Raw genomic sequence first — 20433 nt, forward strand, 5'->3', positions numbered from 1 at the left:
CTGCGCCCAGCCTGTCCACCCAGTTTTATCCCGACCTAATCCCCTCCTTCGTGGACGTCCTAGGGTGTTAAGAAACAATACACTGCCCCCAGGAATCCTGGAGGAAATGAAGGATTCCAGTTCTTGAGCATATTTGGTGATGTGCTGGCATCTGCACAGTAAATCCTCATGTTACCTTGAGCTGAAATGTGAGACCATCTGTATGTAGGCTTGTCGTTACATAAACATCTTCCCTTACAAACGTTGTTTCCTCAGATTCTATGTTAGGGCTATTGGAGTAAGCTCCTCCCATTCACTTCTGCTTTTTCATGTCTACTCCTAAATCTCTCTCTTTTTTTTTTTTCTGAGGTAGGGTCTTCTTCTGTTCCCCAGGCTGATGTGCAGTGACACCATTTTAGCTTACTGCAGCGTCAACGTCCCAGGCTCAAGCAATCAAGGGATCCTCCTGTCTCAGCCTTCCGACTAGCTGGGACTATAGACATGTGCCACCACGCCCAGCTAATTTTTTTGATTTTTAGCAGAGATGGGTCTCACTATGTTGCCCAGGCCGGTCTCGAACTTCTGAGCTCAAGCGAACCTTCTGTCTTGGCCTCCCAAAGTGTTGGGATTTCAGGCATGAGCCACCACGTCTGGCCTGCTCCCAAATCTTCATGCCTTTCCAGATGGATCTTGGTGTCCTTTTTTCATACTTAGGTATTGCTTTCTACAAACTGTTGAAGTACCAGAGTGACCAACTCGTCCCAGTTTGCCTGAGACTTTCCTAGATTTAGCACCAGAAGTCCTGCATCCAGGGAAAAACTCCTCTGTCCAAGGGAGACTGGGACAGTGGGTCACCGTATGAAGCACCCATAATGTTTTGGGCCCTTTCTAGGTGCTGGGATGCAGATTTTAGTGTCAATTCCTGCTCTTATGGGGTCTATGGACCAGATAAAAAGACAGATAAGTAAAGAAAATGCCTTATGACAAGTACAGCAAACAAACCTGAGTTAGTAACAGGTGACATGTACTGAGTGCTTGTGTGTTCCACGTTGCTCTGGGTCCTTTTTGCAAATGGATTCATTTCATCCTCTCCAGAACCTTCTGAGGAAGAAACTATCAGTGTGCCCATTTTACAAATGGGAAAACTGAGGCACTAAAGTCATGCCCTGGGGCATGGGGGCGCCTGGATGAACGCAGGGGGTCTGGTTCCAGAGTCTGTGCCCTTGACCTCTGCACCCTATGGAGAGGCTCCAGGAGGAATGAATTCACCCAGGGGCAAGCCAGAGAGGGCTTCTTGGAGGAGGTGACACGCAAGCTGGGATATGATAAGTGGAGAAGAATTTGCCAGACCCATCAGGAAGGAGACAGACAGAAGAAAGAGTATGCCTGTGACATGTTTGGGGACATCCAAGCAAGGCAGGTGTGGCGGGAGATGCCACGAGAGACTGTGTGGTTGGTAGGGGCACCAGTGCATCCTGGGAATCCTCTCAGTTCTCACAGACTGGGAGCAGGGAGTCACACTAGTGTAGAGCACAATGAGGGGTGTCAGAAAGACCCACGCGGCTTGATTTTAGACAAACAGGGCCTGGGATGGACTGAACCAAGACCAGCGGCCAACTTAGAGGCTTGAGTTTTAAGGCCTTGGCTTGGGATAGTGAGATTAGAGATTTCCAGCAATATCTCTCCGTGCCCCATCCCCGCCTCCGCTTTTTATTGAAGAGAAGCTCACACAAAGATAACCACTTAAAAGTGAATAACTCAAGGCCAGGCACAGTGGCCCATGCCTGTAATCCCAGCACTTTGGGAGACTGAGGCAGGTGGATCACTTGAGGACAGGAGTTCTAGACCAGCCTGGTCAACATGGTGAAACCCCATCTCTACTAAAAATACAAAAATTAGCTGGGTGTGGTGGTGGGCGCCTGTAATCCCAACTATTACGGAGGCTGAGGCAGAATTGTTTGAGCCTGGGAGGCAGAGGTTGCAGTGAGCCAAGATCATGCCACTGTACCTGAGCGACAGAGGGGGACTCTGTCTCCAAAAAAAAAAAAAAAAAAAGGAAAATTCAGTGGCATTTAGTAAGTTCATAGCATTGTGCAACCATCAACTTCCATCTGGTTCCAGAACATTTTCATCATCCCCAAAAGAACCCCTTACCCATTTCCTCCCACTGCTGTATACCATCCCTGGCCACCACGGATGTGCTCTGTATCTCTATGGATTCAGCTGTTCTGGGCATTTCATGTCGATGGAATCATTTGATGTAGCCTTTTGTGCTTTCAAGGTTCATTCCAGGGCTATCTTGGAGCCTGAATGATCAGTGATAAAACTGCTAGGCCGGCCATCGCGGGCTCCCCGAAGTCTGATCTTTTACTTTGCGTTTAGGATTCAAGGTCATACTTAGCTAGCAGGACCCATACCATAATCATGAATGTGGTTTTCCCAGGGTGAGGCTTATCCGTTGCACTTCCCTGTGATCTCCCCATTAAAAAAAAAAAGATTCAAGATTTGAGGCAGAGCACTGTCCCTTTTGACCTGCAGGTTTGATTCTGCAAACATTGAATGAACCCCTGCTTTGGGCGCACAGGGAGTAAGATGTCGCCCAGGACCTTGTGAGCGCCTGAAGTAGCTAATTCCACTGGCCTATTCCAGAGAATTGAGGCTGTTTAGGCTGAATTGTTTATTAGCAGATCTGTTGCTGAAAGTGAGGACCCTCGTGGAGTTTATTTCTACGTCCCGAGGATTTCAGATCAATGCATCAGGGTGTGGATGATCGCTGGGTCTGACACTGTGGCTTCTCCCTGGGGGTTCCTGGGGGTTCCTGGGTTTTTTGCCTCCGCTTTTAACAGAGTGATACTAACAAAACAGGCCGGGCGTGGTGGTTCATGCCTGTAAGCCTAGCATTTTGGGAGGCTGAGGCGGGTGGATCACTTGAGGTCAGGAGTTCGAGAGCGGCCTGGCCAACATGGTGAAACCCCTGTCTCTAGTAAAAATACAAAAAATTAGCTGGCTTTAGTGATGCGTGCCTGTAACCCCAGCTTCTTGGGAGGCTAAGGCAGGAGAATTGTTTGAACCTGGGAGGCAGAGGTTGCAGTGAGCTGAGATCATGCCACTGTGCTCCAGCCTGGGCAACAGAGTGAGACTCTGTCTCAAACAAAAACACAAACAAAACTGAGATGCAGATGCTCTCTGGGTTGACAAGCACGCCCCTCCCCCTCAACACCCCCCAACCTTTTCTCTTTTGCTAAGGGCTTGAAGCAGTAAAGATGCAGCTGTGGCCAGTCTGCCTCCAGGGAAGTTCTGAACTCTCTCCCCTTTCTTTGTTTTTCTCCCCAGTATGAGAGGGCTGAGGTTTGTGGCTTTACACCCTCGGCCCATCATTAAAGTTCTGTTGCCTGTTTACTAAGAAGCAGGTCACTTTGAGTTGCAAAGTGCCCAGTGACAAAATGAATTGGAACCCATCATTGGCAGATATTTTTTGCATGGCATCACAAGTATGTGGCGCAAGTATGTGGCGTGAAAGTGCGCAGTAAACGCACTTTCATGTATTAGGGAGGCAGAAAGAAAGGTGAGCCCTCCAGAGTTCAAATGTGTCAAATGTGTTGCTTCCACTGAGGGTGTATTTTCCTTTCATGATTTTTCTGTTTTTTAAAAATTTCTGGCCAGGCAGGGTGGCTCACACCTGTAATCCCAGCACTCTGGGAGGCCAAGGCAGGCTGATCACCTGAGGTTGGGAGTTTGAGACTAACCTGGCCAACATGGTGAAACCCTGTCTCTACTAAAAAATACAAAAATTAGGCCGGGCGCGGTGGCTCAAGCCTGTAATCCCAGCACTTTGGGAGGCTGAGACGGGCGGATCACGAGGTCAGGAGATCGAGACCATCCTGGCTAGCACGGTGAAACCCCGTCTCTACTAAAAAAATACAAAAGTCTAGCTGGGTGAGGTGGCAGGTGCCTGTAGTCCCAGCTACTCAGGAGGCTGAGGCAGGAGAATGGCGGGAACCCGGGAGGCGGAACTTGCAGTGAGCTGAGATCCGGCCACAGTACTCCAGCCTGCGTGATACAGCGAGACTCCGTCTCAAAAAAAAAAAAAAAAAAAATTAGTCAGGCGTGTTGGCAGGCTAAAAAAAAAAAATTATTATTATAATTTTTTGTTGAGAGATATGGCCTCACTCTGTCACCCAGGCTGGAGTACAGTGGTGTGATCACACCTCACTGTAACCTCGAACTCCCAGGCTCGAGCAATCCTCCCACCTCAGCTTCCTGAATAGCTGGGACTACAAGTTCGTGCAATCATGTCTGACTAATACATACTTTTTAATTTAAAAAAATTTTTTTAAAGATTGTTTCTATATATGATTTTGTGACTCTACTTTTTTTTTTCTTTTTGTTTTGAGACAGGGTCTCACTGTGTCACCCAGGCTGGAGAGCAGTGGCGTGATCATAGCTTATTGTAGTCTCAAACTCCTGGGCTCAAGTGATGCTCCTACCTTAGCCTCCGGAGTAGCTGGGACCACAGGCGCCTGCTACCATGCCCGGCTGATTTTTGTATCATTTGTAGAGACACGGTCTGAATTTATTTCCCAGGCTGGTCTCAAACTCTTGGGCTCAAGTGATCCGCCCATCTCGGCCTCCCAAAGTGCTGGGATTACAGATGTGATCCACCATGCCTGGGCAAGAATCCCTTTCGTTGAACAAATTGTTGAGAGTTGGAGTGAGGAAAACTTTTGGCTGAAAGGGACCCCAAGATATCCCAAGTGGCATATTTATAGATGTGAAAGTGATTCCACAGCTGGGCATGTCAGTTCCAAATTCTCCATGGATCAGGAGTGCCTCCTTTTCCTTTGCTGTCACCACCGGTCACATTTGGCTAGTTAATTTCTGGGCTCCAGTGCAGCATGGAAACGCGGGGCCCTTTGTTCAAAAAGTGTTCAGAATTTCTTTTCTTTTTTTTGAAATGGAATCTCACTCAGTCACCCAGACTGGAGTGCAGTGGCACAATCTCGGCTCATTGCAGCCTCCATCTCCCAGGTTCACAGTGTGGAGACGCTGGGCACGGTGGCTCACGCCTATAATCGCAGCACCTTGAGAGGCTGAGGCAGGAGGGTTGCTTGAGCCCAGGAGTTTGTGACCATCCTGGGCAGCATAGCAAGACCCTGTCTCTAAGAAAAATTAAAAAGTTATAGCCAGGCATGGTGACACACACCTGTAGTCCCAGCTGCTCCAGAGGCTGAGACGGGAGGATTGTTTGAGTCTACGAGTTACAGGCTGTAGTGAGCTATGATCGTGCCACTGTACTCCAGCCTGGGCAACAGAGGGAGACCCTGTTTCTCGCTCTCTCTTTCTCTCTTTCTTTCTTAAAGACATTGTGGAGAGTATGTGTGTGAGTTTAGGGTGAGGGGGACTAATTGCTGTTCCTAAGAGTTTCATAGTTGGGGGGGGTGATAAGGAGGGGATGGGGGGTGATGAGGAGAGGGATGGTTGGTGGGTGGGCCTCTTATCCCAGGAGATAAGCCAAATTGAAACGAAGGCAGAAAACAAGAAAAACAAAATGGGACTAACCGTGGTGGCATTTTCTGGCCTTGGGGCCTCAGAGAGGGAAGACTGTGGAATTTATTTAGAAAACTTCCAAACTAGCGGTTATGAGTCTTTTTTCCTATTCTGGCCTGTTGCTCTTGTTCTTTTCAGAATTATAAGTGTGTTTGTGTGGCTGTTTGATCTCAAAGCAATGCTCAAAAAAGGCAGTGTCTCAAAGTCCCAGAAGATAAGATGTGACCACATGAAAGATGGTCTCAATAAAGGGGGAGAGGCAGTGGCCAAAGCCTTAATTTCCAGAATGAGAAATTGAGGTCCACCCATCCTTTAAGGGTCATCAAAAGAAAGCTCCTGTCCTCCCATCCCCCACACCTGTTTGTTGACTCTTTAAAGATGCAATTTCCTGACTTTGGGAGGAGAGGGCGTGGTTTTTGCAGGAATTGCGCTGCTGCTGAGTTCAGCCATTGCCTCTTGGAGGTTTAGGATGCCCCAGGCCTTGTTTTCCCTCAAAGCATTCCGTTGGCAATCAGAAGCAACCATGCTCCTTGAAGATTTCTGTACACTCTGGCTTTTTCTCGTCTTGTAAGTTTTTATACGAGTCAGTTTTCATCATAAATCTTGGAGGTGGGTCTGGGGCTGTGATGGCGAGTCCTGAGGTTCAACCCGGATGTAGGTCACTCTAGAGCCCCAGGGTGCCCTGTGGTTCCCTTTGCTGGAAGTTTCAACAAGTCCAGAAGCAGACATCAGGGGTTCCCGGGGGCATCTGGGAGGGATGTCAGCTGACTTTAGGGGCAAGCTGGGACTTCTGCATTTCCATTCCTTTGTGTCAGAGGAAACTAGCAACATGTCTCAAACCACTTTACACCATCAGTCTCAGTGTTAAACCCCAGCCTGTTTTCACAGACGCCTCCTGTGGTCTCATTACACCCCCACCCTGCCCTCCTGCTTCTGTGGCTTTCTCTACTTTGCTTCTTGCTCCTCTGAGAGACCTTCTGTCTCGTCTGTCTTTTCTGGGGTTGGGCCTTTCCCCTTCTCTGTAACCTTCTGTGACTCCCATGGCTCATAGCTTTGCTGTGTATTTGGAGCAGAAAGCAAGCTTCCTTACGTCATTTAATATTTTTTAGTAGCTACATTTTTCTTCTTTTTTTTTTTGAGATGGAGTCTCGCTCTGTGGCCCGGGCTGGAGTGCAGTAGCGCGATCTCGGCTCACTGCAACTTCTGGCTCCCGGCTTAAGCGCTGGGATTATAGGCGTACGCCACCATACCCGGCTAATTTTTTATTTTTAGTAGTGATGGGGTTTCACCATGTTGGCCAGGCTGGTCTCGAACTCCTGACCTCAAATGATCCACTCGTCTCAGCCTCTCAAAGTGCCAGGATTACAGGCATGAGCCAGAATTACAGGCATGACCGCGCCCGGCCGCCACATTTTATTTATTTATTTATTTATTTATTTTTGAGACAGAGTCTAACTCTGTTGCCCAGGCTGGAGTGGAATGGCATGATCTCAGCTCAGTGCAACCTCCGTCTCCCAGGTTCAAGCCATTCTCGTGCCTCAGCCTCCTGAGTAACTGGGATTACAGGCGCCCAATACCACGCCTGGCTAATTTTTGTATTTTTAGTAGAGACGGGGTTTCGCCATGTTGTCTATGCTGGTCTCAAACTCCTGACCTCAGGTGATCCGCCCGCCTCGGCCTCCTAAAGTGCTGGGATTACAGGCATGAGCCACCGTGTCTGGCCTCTTTTTTTATTGATTGATTGATTGATTGATTGAGACAGAGTCTTGCCCAGGCGCAGTCACGGGTCACTTGAACTCCTGAGCTTAAGTGTTTCTCCCATCTTGGCCTCCCAAGTAGCTGGGACCACAGGGGTGCACCACCATGTCTGGCTAATGTTTAATTTTTTTTTTGTAGAGACAGTGTCTCCCCACGTTGCCCAGGTTGATGTAGAACTCCTGGGCTCAAGCCATCCTCCTGCCTCAGCCTCCCAAAGTGCTGGGATGACAGGTGTAAGCCACCATGCCCGGTCTAGTAGCCACATTTTGAAAGGTACAAAGAAACAGGTGAAATTAACAATACACTTAACTTCATATATCTAAGCTGTGGCCATTTTAATATATCGATATAAGAAATTATTAGGCCGGGCGCGGTGGCTCAAGCCTGTAATCCCAGCACTTTGGGAGGCCGAGACAGGCGGATCACGAGGTCAGGAGATCGAGACCATCCTGGCTAACATGGTGAAACCCCGTCTCTACTAAAAAATACAAAAAACTAGCCGGGCGAGGTGGCGGGTGCCTGTAGTCCCAGCTACTCGGGAGGCTGAGGCAGGAGAATGGCGTAAACCCGGGAGGCGGAGCTTGCAGTGAGCTGAGATCCAGCCACTGCCCTCCAGCCCGGGCGACAGAGCGAGACTCCGTCTCAAAAAAAAAGAAAATTATTAATGAGATATTTTACATTCATTTTTTTCCTACTAAGTTTTGAAACCCAGGGTGTGTTTTTACATTGACATTCTATCCCAAATTGAATGCTAAATTTTTATCAAAAAACATTTTGATCTATATTCAGTGGTTATCAACTTTACCATTGAAAAAGTGGATTCACATACCCAAGGCGTCCCAGACTTCCATGAAAGCTTCCCAATAATTGAATTGTTAGTTTTTAAGTTTAAATTGCTTAAACTTAAATACAAGTAAAAATTCATTGGCAAGTAAAAAGATGAAAGAAAGCTAAAAAAAAAAAAATTCGGTTCCTCCCTCACACTAGCTCAATTCTTTTTTCTTTTAGAGATAGAGTGTCGCTCTGTCACCCAGGCTAGAGTGCAGTGGCATGATCATGGCTCACTGTAGCCTCCACCTCCTAGGCTCAAGTGATCCTCCTACCTCAGCCTCCTGGGTAGCTGAGACCACAAGCGTGCACTTCCATGCCTGGCTAATTTTTTTAATTTTTAAAATTTTGTAGAGACAGGGTCTCACTATGTTGTCTAGGCTGGTCTTGAACTCCTGGGCTCAAGTAATCCAACTGCCTCCACCTCCCAAAGTGCTGGGATTACAGTCATAAGCCCCTGTGCCCGGCCATAAACCACATTTTAGGTACCCAACAGCCCTACGTGACTGTTGGCTACTATATCGGGCAGCAGATACAGAGCATTTCAATCATCACAGAAGGTTCTGTTGGATAGCACTCTCTGATGATAGAATGAAGTCTTGAACACGTGTTCTCCAAGAGACCTTCAGAGTTTTCTGGAACGCAGCCCCAACCCATCTTTACTTACTGACTTTCTTTTTATCATGTTCACTCCCCGCGCCTCTATTCCACTTTGTTTTGTTTGTTTTTGAGACAGAGTCTCGCTCTGTTGCCCAGGCTGGAGTGCAGTGGCGTGATCATGGCTCACTGAGGCCTCAACCTCCTAGGATTAAGCAGTCCTCCTGCCTCAGCCTCCTAAGTAGCTGGGATTACAGGTGTGTGCCACTACACCTGGCTAATTTTTTTATTCGTTGTAGAGACAGGGTCTCACTATGTTGCCCAGACTGGTCGTGAATTCCTGGGCTCAAGTGTGCCTCCTACCTCAACCTCCCAAAGTGCTGGGATTACAGGCATGAGCCACTGCACCCAGCCTTTTTTTTTTTTTTTTTTGAGACGGATCTGGCTCTGTCGCCCAGGCTGGAGTGCAGTGGCTGGATCTCAGCTCACTGCAAGCTCCGCCTCCTGGGTTCATGCCATTCTCCTGCCTCAGCCTCCCAAGTAGCTGGGACTACAGACACCTGCCACCATGCCCGGCTAATTTTTTGTATTTTTAGTAGAGACGGGTTTCACCATGTTGACCAGGATGGTCTCGATCTCCTGACCTCGTGATCTGCCCGTCTCGGCCTCCCAAAGTGCTGGGATCACAGGCGTGAGCCACGGCGCCTGGCCCCAGCCCTATTGTTTTGTTTTGTTTTGTTTTGTTTTGTTTTAGAGATGGGGGTCTCACCATGTTGCCCAGGCTAGTCTTGAGATCCTGCCTGGGCTCAGGCTATCCTGCCACCTTGATCCCACAAAGTGGTGGGATTACAGGTGTGAGCCACTGCACCTGGTGTCTGTTTCCACTTTGAGGTGAATACCCTTTCTTTGGTTCCTCCAGAGAAGTCTCCTCCTTGGGGTTTGGTTTAGAGGCAGGGCTTCCGAGAAGGACTCTACCCTTCTCCCTGCAGTGGGATGAATTGCTGCCTTGGCTTCCCACGAGTTCTAGAAAATGAGGCAGACAGTGTAGCGAGAGGGGAGAGGTGGCAGGCCTGTCCGAGCCCTGTGCTGTGGCTCGCTGCCCTGGAGCCTCGTTTCCCATTTCTCCCGAGACAGATTTGAATGGCTCTTCTAAGGCAGCCTGAACCCTGCCCAGTTAGAAAAACAGCCACACAAAGAACAGCACTGTGTCTGCCTCCAGCTGTCCCATGGCTGCTGGAGCATGGAACGTCAGACAGGAGCACACTCTGGGTGCAGGGTGTAATTCTAGGCGAGCAGCAGCTCTGCCAAGGCTGGAGGGAAATCCTTTCTTTGCCCTCACAAAAGAAAATGTGTGCCTGGCTGCTCTGGTGCTCATTTTTCAAAATGGGAACTGGAGTCTATGTGTATTTCCTTCTTAAAAAGCTATAACACACAGGCTGGGCGCAGTGGCTCACACCTTTAATCCCAACACATTGGGAGGCCAAGGCAGGAGGATCACTTGCACCCAGGAGTTCAAGACCAGCCTAGACAATAAAGTGAGCCTCCCGTCTCTACAAAAAATAAAAACATTAGCCGAGCGCAGGGACGCGTGCCTGTCGTCCCTGGGAGGCTGAGGCAGGAAGATCACCTGAGCCTGGGTGGTAGAGGCTGCAGTGAGCTGAGATTGCACCACTGCACTCTAGCCTGGATGACAGAGTGAGATCTTGTCTCAAAAAAATAAAACAAAACACAAAACAAAACTATAACATACATACTAAAAAGTATATACATTTTAATTGTACAACTCAGCTTTTTACAGACTGAACATACCTCTGTAACTAGCCCCCAGGTGAAGAAAGAGAACAGGACCCGTCCCCTGCAAAGGCCCCCTCGTACCCCTTTCCAGATTCTTCTTCCTCTCCCAAGAGTAACCGCCCCATGGATTCATTTTGCCTATTTCTGAGCTTTATTTAAATAGCATCATACAGTGTTCATTTTGTGGCATCTGGCCCCTTTGCTATTTGCGATGGTGATAGTTTGTGGTTGGTTTTTGAATGCCTTTGTCTCTTCCGTTACCTGAAACAGTTAGTGAAAACCATGGTGGTTTAAAAACCAAAAAAAAAAAAAAAAAAAAAAAAAAAAGAAGAAACATCAGATATGGAAGACAGGTCATTGTCCGGTAATGGTTTAAGATATGAAGAAGAAATAACTCATATTTGGTTGATGTTTCCCCTTGGGATTTTCCAGGTTTTGGTGATTTTTGGTAGTAATTATTTACTTTTTGATTTTTATTTAGGGAATCCATTAAGATAATAATTCTGGGGTCTTGAAGGGACATTAACCCTCTTCCTGGGTTTTGGACAAAGCTGGATTGAAGTCATTTTCTCAGAATTTCTGTTTGCCAGAAAGAAAATTGAAGACTTGGGTGAAAAAGAGAGAGGGAGAGATCAATTGAATTTCTTATCTGTTATGTTCTGTTTCTGTTTTAGGTAAAATGTCGGTTCCAGGACCTTACCAGGCGGCCACTGGGCCTTCCTCAGCGCCATCTGCACCTCCATCCTATGAAGAGACAGTGGCTGTTAACAGTTATTACCCCACGCCTCCAGCTCCCATGCCTGGGCCCACTACGGGGCTTGTGACAGGGCCTGATGGGAAGGGCATGAATCCTCCTTCGTATTTTACCCAGGCAGCGCCCATCCCCAATAACAATCCAAGTACGTGTGGCCTCCCAGGCCTCCCTTACCATTCCTTGGCCCTCCACCCTGGGAGTCAGGAGAGTGGGAATCAGGAGAGTGACAGAAGTGACTGTGCCAAAGAGTCTGAGTGAAGTACCAGTATGTTCCAGTTTTACCCCCTTACCTTGAAATTGTACACACAGTCTTTTTTTTTTTTTTTTTTTATTGAGACGGAGTCTCGCTCTGTCGCCCAGGCTGGAGTGCAGTGGCGTGATCTCCGCTCACTGCAAGCTCCACTGCCTCCCGGGTTCACGCTGTTCTCCTGCCTCAGCCTCCCTAGAAGGTGGGACTACAGGCACCCGCCATCAGGCCCGCCTAATTTTTTTTTGTATATTTAGTAGAGACAGGATTTCACCGTGTTCGCCAGGACGGTCTCGATCTCCTGACCTTGTGATCCGCCCGCCTCGGCCTCCCAAAGTGCTGGGATTACAGGCTTGAGCCACTGCGCCCGGCCACACACCGTCTTTTAGATTCCGTGTTGGTGAGGCTCATGGCTTTTCCATAATGAAGTATGGTTTAGGATCTTTCCCATGACCATCATATACGAATCCTTTGGCACGTCTCACGGAGGCACAACCAACTTTCTTCTGAGAATGGAAGTTTGTGTCTTAAGGGCCCTACCTTTCCTCCTAAGGGCTGATGCAGAACTTCTGCCCTGAGGCCAGGGCCGAGGTGGGAACAGGGAGAAGAAACTGGCCTGAGTAGTGTGTGATTGTGTTTTCATACCAGCTCGCCCTCAATGCCAGTTGCTCTTCTGCTTTTGAGCAACTAGAGGGTCCCTGTCCCTGGGTGCTTCCTTTTGCCCAAGTGTGCCCTGGTATGTCACTGCTTCTGTATCACAAGCAGTTCTGGAAGAAATCTTTAGCTCAGAGAGGGGACCCGTGAATCAGACCGCCTGGGTTCACATAACCTCCTTGTGCCTCCGCTTCCCCATTTGTAAAATAGATTTCATCCAGTACCTATTTACAAATATCAGTGGGTTGTTCACATGAAAGGAAGTTCTGTGTGCCAAATACAGACGACTCATTCGATAAAAGTGAATTCTTATTGTTGTGTTCAAGTTATTTTGAACCGTTGAGCTGGATTCTTAGACCATCCTATGATCCATAGATAGTTTCTTCTTCTTTTTTTTCTTTTTTTGGAGACAGGGTCTTACCATGTTGCCCAGGCTGGAGTGCAGTGGTGCCATCATGGCTCACTACAGCCTGAACCTCCTGGGCTCAAGTGATCCTCCCACCTCCGTCTCTGGAATAGCTGAGACTACAGGGATACACCACCACACCTGGCTGATTTTTAAATTTTTGTGGAAACGGAATCTCACTGTGTTACCAGGCTGATCTTTAACTCCTGAGCTTAAACAATCTTCCCACCTCCCTTGGCCTCCCAAAGTGTTAGAATTATCAGCATGAGCCACAGAGCCTGGCCCAAATAACTTATTTTGAACCCCAAAAACACTTAATAAAATATATGAACTGGATGTGGTGGCTTGTGCCTGTAATCCTAGCTACCGAGGCAGGAGGATCACCTGAGGCCAGGAGTTCCAGATCAGCCTGAGTGACATAGTGAGACATTGTCTCTATGAAAATAAAATTAGCCGAGTGTGATGGCTTGCACCTGTAGTCCCAGCTACTTGAGAGGCAGAGGTGGGAGGATTGCTTGAGCCCAGGAGGTTGATGCTCCAGTGAGCTATGATTGTACTCCTGCACTCCAGCCTGGGCAACAGAACAAAACCCTGTCCCCTCCTCAAGATATTTCACATAAGTGCTCAAGTATGATTCAATACTACTTTTCTGGAAGGAGGGTCTTTCTATGAGTGTTATTAAGTTCAGTTAACTCTGTGTAGTAATATTCTCCTAATCCATTTGTTACATAAACGGCATTCTAACAACATAAAAAGGAACAGAAGGAAGTTGCTTTGACAAAAATATGAGCTTAACAACTGAAGTGCTTGATGATTGTCATCACCCTGGATTCTCTTTTTTTGAGATAGAGTCTTGTTCTGTTGCCCAAGCTGGAGTGCAGTGGCGTGATCTCAGCTCACTGCAACCTCTGTCTCCCGGGTTCAAGTGATTCTCCTGCCTCAGCCTCCCAAGTAGCTGGGACTACAGGCGCGCGCCACCATGCCTGGCTAATTTTTGTCTTTTGAAACAGGGTTTCACCATGTTGGCCAGGCTGGTCTCCTGACCTCCGGTGATTCACCCGCCTCGGCTTCCCAAAACCAAGGGATTTGCTGGGATTACAGGTGTGAGCCACCGCACCCGGCATGGATTTTCTTCTGATTCTTGTGAATGTTCAAACATGGTTTCACATAGCTTTTTCTTCCTAGCATTATTTCATATTTTCATTTCTTGTATCAACACAGTTCACGAGCTTATTGTCTTACAGAGTTGACCTGCGTTTCCTGGCTTGGTAAACTCTACCCTTATCATTGGGTGTCAGAGTTTATCAAAGGGTCTGTGCAAAAAGAGTGGATTGTTTATCAAGGGCTGCTAGGCACAGTGTGAGGCTGATTAAAATTTATTTATTTATTTTTGAGACTGAGTCTCGCTTTGTTGCCCAAACTGGAGTGCAGTGGCGCAGTCATGATTTACTGCAGCCTCAATCTCTCAGACTCAAGTGATCACCTTGACTCACCTCAGCCTCCTGAGTAGCTGGGACTACAGGCATGCACCACCACGCCGGGCTAATTTTTATAATTTTTTGTAGAGATGAGGTCTTGTCATGTTGCCTAGGCTGATCGCAAATTCCTAGGCTCAAGCAATCCTCCCACCTCGGCCTCCCAAAGTGTTGGAATTACAGGCGTGAGCCACCACGCCCGGTCCTCCTTTTTTTTGAGGCTGAATCATATTCTGGTGGATGGAGAAACCTCACTGTGTTAATTCATGGGTCCATCAATGGACACTTGTGTTCCTTCCCCTTCTGGCTCTCATAGGTAGCCAAACGACGAACGCATGCTTTGAACACGGATGTACAAATGTAATATTTGCTGGCATCCCTGCGTTCCTCTCTTTGTCCTGTTGTGAATGCTATTGGCCTTGTTTCCTGAGCAGCCTGTTTGTCCCTCTGCCTTTCATCAGTTACCGTGCAGACGGTCTATGTGCAGCACCCCGTCTCCTTTTTGGACCGCCCTGTCCAAATGTGCTGTCCTTCCTGCAACAAGATGATCGTGAGTCAGCTGTCCTATAATGCCGGTGCCCTGACCTGGCTGTGCTGTGGGAGCCTGTGCCTGCTGGGGTAAGTCTGCCTCCCACTTGGCCCCAAGCCCTCCTGCCCTTCTCTCGGGGTGCTGGCGGGGGGGTGGGTTCTCAACGGCACCATGCTTGGCATTCAGGGCCAGACATTTGTGTTGTTTTTTTTTGAGATGGAGTCTCACTGTGTCGCCCAGGCTGGAGTACAGTGGGGCAATCTCGGCTCCCTGCAACCCCCACTGCTCAGGTTCGAACGATTCTCCTGCCTCAGCCTCCTGCATAGCTGGGATTATAGGGGTACACAACCACGCCCAGCTTATTTTTGGTAGAGTCGGGGTTTCACCATCTTGGCCAGGCTGGTCTCGAACTCCTGACCTCAGGTGATCCGCCCGCCTCAGCCTCCCAAAGTGCTGGGATTACAGGCATGGGTCACCATGCCTGACGCAAGACATTTCTTGATTGTAGGGGGTGTCCTGTGCATTGTAGGATGTCGAATAGCGTCCCTAGTCCCCCACCCGCTTGATGCCAGGAGCACTACGCTCCGCACTTCTGACCAAAAACACCCCCTGGGAGGCCAAGTCATCCCTGCTGCTCTTAAGTCTATCAGTCCCCAGAAATTGGTCTTCCGTCTTTTCTTCTTGCTTATCTGCGTGTAGAGACAAGCTTCACAGCTGCTTGCAGCTGTGTGTAGGGCAATACCCTCAGGGATTCCTTTTTCTTCTAGAATTTCATGACCTAAATAATAATGTTTGCTGGAGCCTGAGGGAAGCTTTAAACAATCTGTACATTAACATTCTTCATAGGAATTGCTTCAAAACTTCTTATCCTTTCATGACCCAAAGTATTTTTCCCATTGCCCATGCAGGGGAATTATGTAAATATTTATGTCTGCACCCAGGGTATTATGTTTAAAGAGATAATAGTTTCTGTTCTGGGAGAAAAATCTGAGGAAACACAATCAATTTTTTGTTTCCCACCGAGCAGGTAAAAGTAGCTTCCTTATTCCTGGCCACGTGAGCCACTCAGAAAACCCCAAGGGGCTTCATTCTTTTCCTTGAAGGAACCGATGTTTGTGAGTTTCAGGAGCCTCAAGCAACCGGCACATTCCTCCACATTGTCCTTTGGTGACTTGAGGTTGAGAAGGAACAATATTTCTCTTCCTAACTTCAGTAAGAGGCTCAGAGTCCCGGAGAGTTTAGTTAACTTCCTTGAGGTCATGTGTTAAATAAGGAAGGAAGGAGACAAAACAGCTTTCTGGGCACCTGATTCCCCCTCTTGCCCACAGGACTCTGCTGTTGTTTTCATTCCATGGGCAGAAAATGCTTAAAAAAAAAAAAAAAAAAGAGTCCATTGCCTCTGGACATTTGTATTAAAACAAATTTTTATCTTTGAAATCAGGGAAAAGACGGAATAGAAACTTACTTGTTTTGTTTTGTTTGAGACTGAGTCTTGCTGTGTTGCCCAGGCAGGAGTGCAGTGGTACGATCGTAGCTCTCTGCAGCTTTGACCTCCTGGGCTCATGCAATCCTCCCACCTCAGCCTCCTGAGTATCTGGGACCACAGGTGTGTGCCACCATACCCAGCTAATTTTTAAATTTTTCTGTGTGTGTGTGTGTGGAAGCGGGGGTTTTACTATGCTGCCCAGGCTGGTCTTAAAATTCTGGACTCAAGCAATCTTCCCGCCTTGACCTCCCAAAGTGCTGGAATTATAGAGGAATAGAAACTTACACTGAGTATTGGCCTCTGCCAATCTGGCTTTAGAAATTGAGGCAGCCTTTCTTTCCCTCCCTTTGTTCCTTCCTTAAACATGGTAGAGTGGGTTCAAATCCTGCCTCTCACTAGCTGTGTGGCCATGGGCAAATGACTTTACCTCTCTGTGCTTTGGTTCCTCATCTATAGACGGGGGGACGGAGCAATAACGCCCACCTCAGGGGCTGTTGAGGATAAAATATATGTGTGTGCTGCCTGGAGCCGTGCCTGCACCTGTAAGCCATAGGTTAGGATTCCTGCTGAACGGACTGACTGCTCTTATTTGAGCTCTGGAAAACTTAGGCAATAGTAGGAAATTTCTTTCACAAGATGATTTCCTCATCAGGATGTTTCCAAATTCTGCTTTTTGTAAACCAGCGTCTTCCTGTAAAAGGTTGAGTTTTAACCACGTTTTTGACAAACATTGGCTGTCAGGCTGTCTGAAGTTCCTGCCTGTGTATGCCAATGGTGGATTATGTAGGTTAAGTTGTTATTTGGGGAATTCTACTTGGTTGCTGTAAGAAGCAGCCTGTGTATATGGGAAAGAGATCAGTAAGACAGAGGTTGGCAAAACGGCCCTGGAGCCAGGCGCCTGTTTTAAGTTTTACGGGAACACAGCCACGCCTATTGGTTTTTGGATTCTCTGTGGCTGTCTTCTCGTTGCAAGGGCAGAGCTGAGTAGTGGCAACAGAGGCTCCATGGCTCATCAGGATGAAAGTATCTGGCCGGGTGTGTGGTGGCTTCCACTTGTAATCTCAGCACTTTGGGAGGCGGAGGTGGAAGAATCACTTGAGGCCAGCAGTTCAAGACCAGCCTGCGCAACATAGCAAGACCCCATCTACAAAAACAAAGAACAGCAATAAAAAGACTAAAAGATCTACTGTCTGTGCCTTTGCAAAAAAAAGTTCACCAAGCCCATCTAAGACTTTGAAAGATTCCCAAATGATCCAAGATTTGAAAATCATGCTCAAAGGGGGTCTGTCCTTAGGAGGAGCCTTGGTGTTGGCTGGCATGTTAATTTCCTAGGGGTCCCATCACGAATTACAACACACCTAGTGTTTAAAACAACAGATAGGCCGGGTGCGGTGGCTCAAGCCTGTAATCCCAGCACTTTGGGAGGCCGAGATGGGCGGATCACGAGGTCAGGAGATCGAGACCATCCTGGCTAACACGGTGAAACCCCGTCTCTACTAAAAAATACAAAAAAAGCTAGCCGGGCGAGGTGGCGGGCGCCTGTAGTCCCAGCTACTTGGGAGGCTGAGGCAGGAGAATGGCGTAAACCCAGGAGGCGGAGCTTGCAGTGAGCTGAGATCCGGCCACTGCACTCCAGCCCGGGCGACAGAGCGAGACTCCATCTCAAAAAAAACAAAAAAAAAAACAAACAAAAAAAACAGATATTGACTCTCAGTTCTAGAGGCCAGAAGTGCAAAATCAAAATATCAGCAGGAGCCGGGTGTGGTGGCTCTCACCTGTAATCCCAGCACTTGGGGAGGCCAAGGCAGGAGGATCACTTGAGGTCAGGAGTTTGAGACCAGCCTGGCCAACATGGTGAAACCTCATCTCTCCTAAAAATACAAAACTTAGCTGGGCGTGGTGGCATGCGCCGGCTGAGGCAAGGAGATCTGCTTGAACCCAGGAGGAGGGAGAATTGCTTGAACCCTGGGCAACAGAGCTAGACTCTGTCTCAAAAAAAAAAAAAAAAACCTAAAATGTCAGCAGGACCACGCTCCCTCCTAAGGCTTCAGAGCAGAATGTTTTTTTGCCTCCTCCAGCTTCTGGTAGCTCCAGGTGTTCCTTGGCTTATGGCCTCATCGTTCCAGCCTCTGCCTCCGTCTTCACATGCGCTTCTGCCCTCTCTGTATCTCTGTGTGTCCTCTCCTCTTCTTCTAAGGTCATTGGGTTTTAGGGGTCCACCTGGATAATCCAAGATGATCCCATCTCAGAATTCCTAATTATACTGGCAAAGACCCTTTTTACAAAGAAGGACATGAACATGTTTTTGGCAGCCAGTGTCCATCCTATTGTGGTCAGTAACACGCTCCATATGTCTGTCTCTCCTCCCAGGTGCGTAGCGGGCTGCTGCTTCATCCCCTTCTGCGTGGACGCCCTGCAGGACGTGGACCATTACTGTCCCAACTGCAGAGCTCTCCTGGGCACCTACAAGCGTTTGTAGGACTCAGCCAGACGTGGAGGGAGCCGGGTGCCGCAGGAAGTCCTTTCCACCTCTCATCAAGCTTCACACCTGGTGGACGTTCTGCCCTGGTGGTCTCACCTCTCCAGGGGGCCCACCTTCATGTCTTCTTTTGGGGGGAAATGTCGCAAAACTAACAAACTTCCAAACCCCAAAAATTGCTGCTTGGAGTCGTGCATAGGACTTGCAAAGACATTCCCCTTGAGTGTCAGTTCAACGGTTTCCTGCCTCCCTGTGACCCTGAGTCCTCCCATCTAACTGTGATCATTGCCCTCTCTGAGTATCTTCCAGTGATCTGCCGTCAGTGGCTCTTTTTTCCTGCCTCTGTGAGCCTTTCCGGTGGCAGTCTCAAACTGAGAAGCCACAGTTGCCTTATTTTTGAGGCTGTTCTGCCCAGAGTTCAGCTGAACCAGCCTTTAGTGCCTACCATTATCTTGTCCATCTGTTCCCATCCCTGATGATAAAGATCTTGCCTTACAGACTTGACAGACTTGGCTTTTACATTCTGTAACTTCAGACTTCATTAGCACACAGATTCACTTTAATGTCCTAATTTTTTTTAAGTACAAAGAGGGGCTATTAACACCCAGTACAGACATGTCCATGAGGTCATAAATGCATGCTAGAAAACTAGGGCTGGATTTTATCACTGCCCTGTCTCCCCTTGTTTCTCTGTGCTGGATCTTTAGTGCCCCTTTCCATACGGGGATTTTTTTCTCATAGGGTAATTATATGAACAGTTTTTATGACCTTCTTTTGGTCTGAAATACTTTTGAACAGAATTTCTTTCTTTAAAAAAAAAAAAAAAACAGAGACGGGGTCTTACTGTGTTGCCCAGGCTGGTCTCGAACTCCTGGGCTCAAGTGATCCTTCTGCTTTGGCCTCCCGAAGTGCTGGGATTGCAGGCATGAGCAACCGTGTGGGGCCTGAACATAATTTCAAGAGGAGGATTTATAAAACCATTTTCTCTAATCATGTGATTGGTGTCATTTTCCCATTTGCCAATGTAGTCTCACTTAAAAAAAAAAAAGGAAAAGAAATGGATAATTTCACCCGCTGCCTTTACTTGGGGTTGATGTGGCTCTTAAACACCTTCATCATGGAACTCCCAAAGTGGGGTCCCTCTTGGGTTCCTGGTGGTGGGTTTTGAAAGATAAGGGAAAGCACATTTTGAGCATGTCTGGGCACCATGGTGTGGAACACGTGGGAATCAGAGTTGTTTCAGAGGAATCTGAAGTCTGATTTTAGTTTTCACAGACACGGCTTGTTGTAAAACATCAGGAGACATGATTTCCAGGACTCAAGCAGCAAGCTAGGATTCTAGGTTGGCTGCTGTGTCATCTTTGAAGTCAAGACAAAGCTGTGCTCGGCCTTCAAGAGTCCTCGTTTTGACCATAATTCAGCCTAGGGAACTCATGTGAATACTACTATGTAAAAATAAAACCTAGACCTTGAGCGAACATCTGTATATTGGTTGAAAATGATAGTGGTAACCATTGATCCCCCTTACTTCATTTGACGTTTGGAAAATTCCAGTAATTATCATTTTTGCAATGAATATGAATACCACATAGTACTTTGGTGTTACCTGCTTTTGAAAAATAAAGTCTTTGGTTCACCCGGTGAACTATTTTGAGTTCTTTTGGTGTGAAGAAAGGGCTCATGTTGCGTTTCCAGCCATTGCTACAAAGAACCTTTATTTGCTCAGTAACGGTAGAAAATCCTTCCCGATTAAAAACTTCAGACTTGCTGAATATCCTGCAACGTCTAGATGAGCGATGTTGATTTGGGTGGATTTGCTAATGAATCAGATTTGAACACGAGGCTTTTGGAACCCAATAGGCGTCGTTGATGGCAGCAAGCCATAGCTTTCAAGTTTTAA

The 20433-nt window shown here is 47.7% G+C and overlaps 1 protein-coding gene across 14 annotated transcripts in view; it reads left to right on the plus strand.

Annotated features, from left to right (window-relative positions):
* LITAF (lipopolysaccharide induced TNF factor) overlaps positions 1-20178 on the plus strand; it is an 85258-nt gene extending 65080 nt beyond the window's left edge. For all 14 annotated transcript variants that reach the window (XM_033236501.1, XM_033236512.1, XM_033236507.1 and 11 more), the window contains 3 exons: positions 11178-11402; positions 14501-14657; positions 18425-20178. In XM_033236501.1, coding sequence (XP_033092392.1) covers positions 11183-11402; positions 14501-14657; positions 18425-18533 — 486 coding nt within the window. In that variant the 5' untranslated portion in view covers positions 11178-11182 and the 3' untranslated portion in view covers positions 18534-20178. The remainder of the gene's footprint in view (positions 1-11177; positions 11403-14500; positions 14658-18424) is intronic.
* Positions 20179-20433: the final 255 nt, after the last annotated feature.

This window comes from Trachypithecus francoisi, unplaced genomic scaffold (genome assembly GCF_009764315.1).
Source record: "Trachypithecus francoisi isolate TF-2019V2 unplaced genomic scaffold, Tfra_2.0 Lachesis_group15, whole genome shotgun sequence".
Taxonomy (NCBI): Eukaryota; Metazoa; Chordata; class Mammalia; order Primates; family Cercopithecidae; genus Trachypithecus; species Trachypithecus francoisi.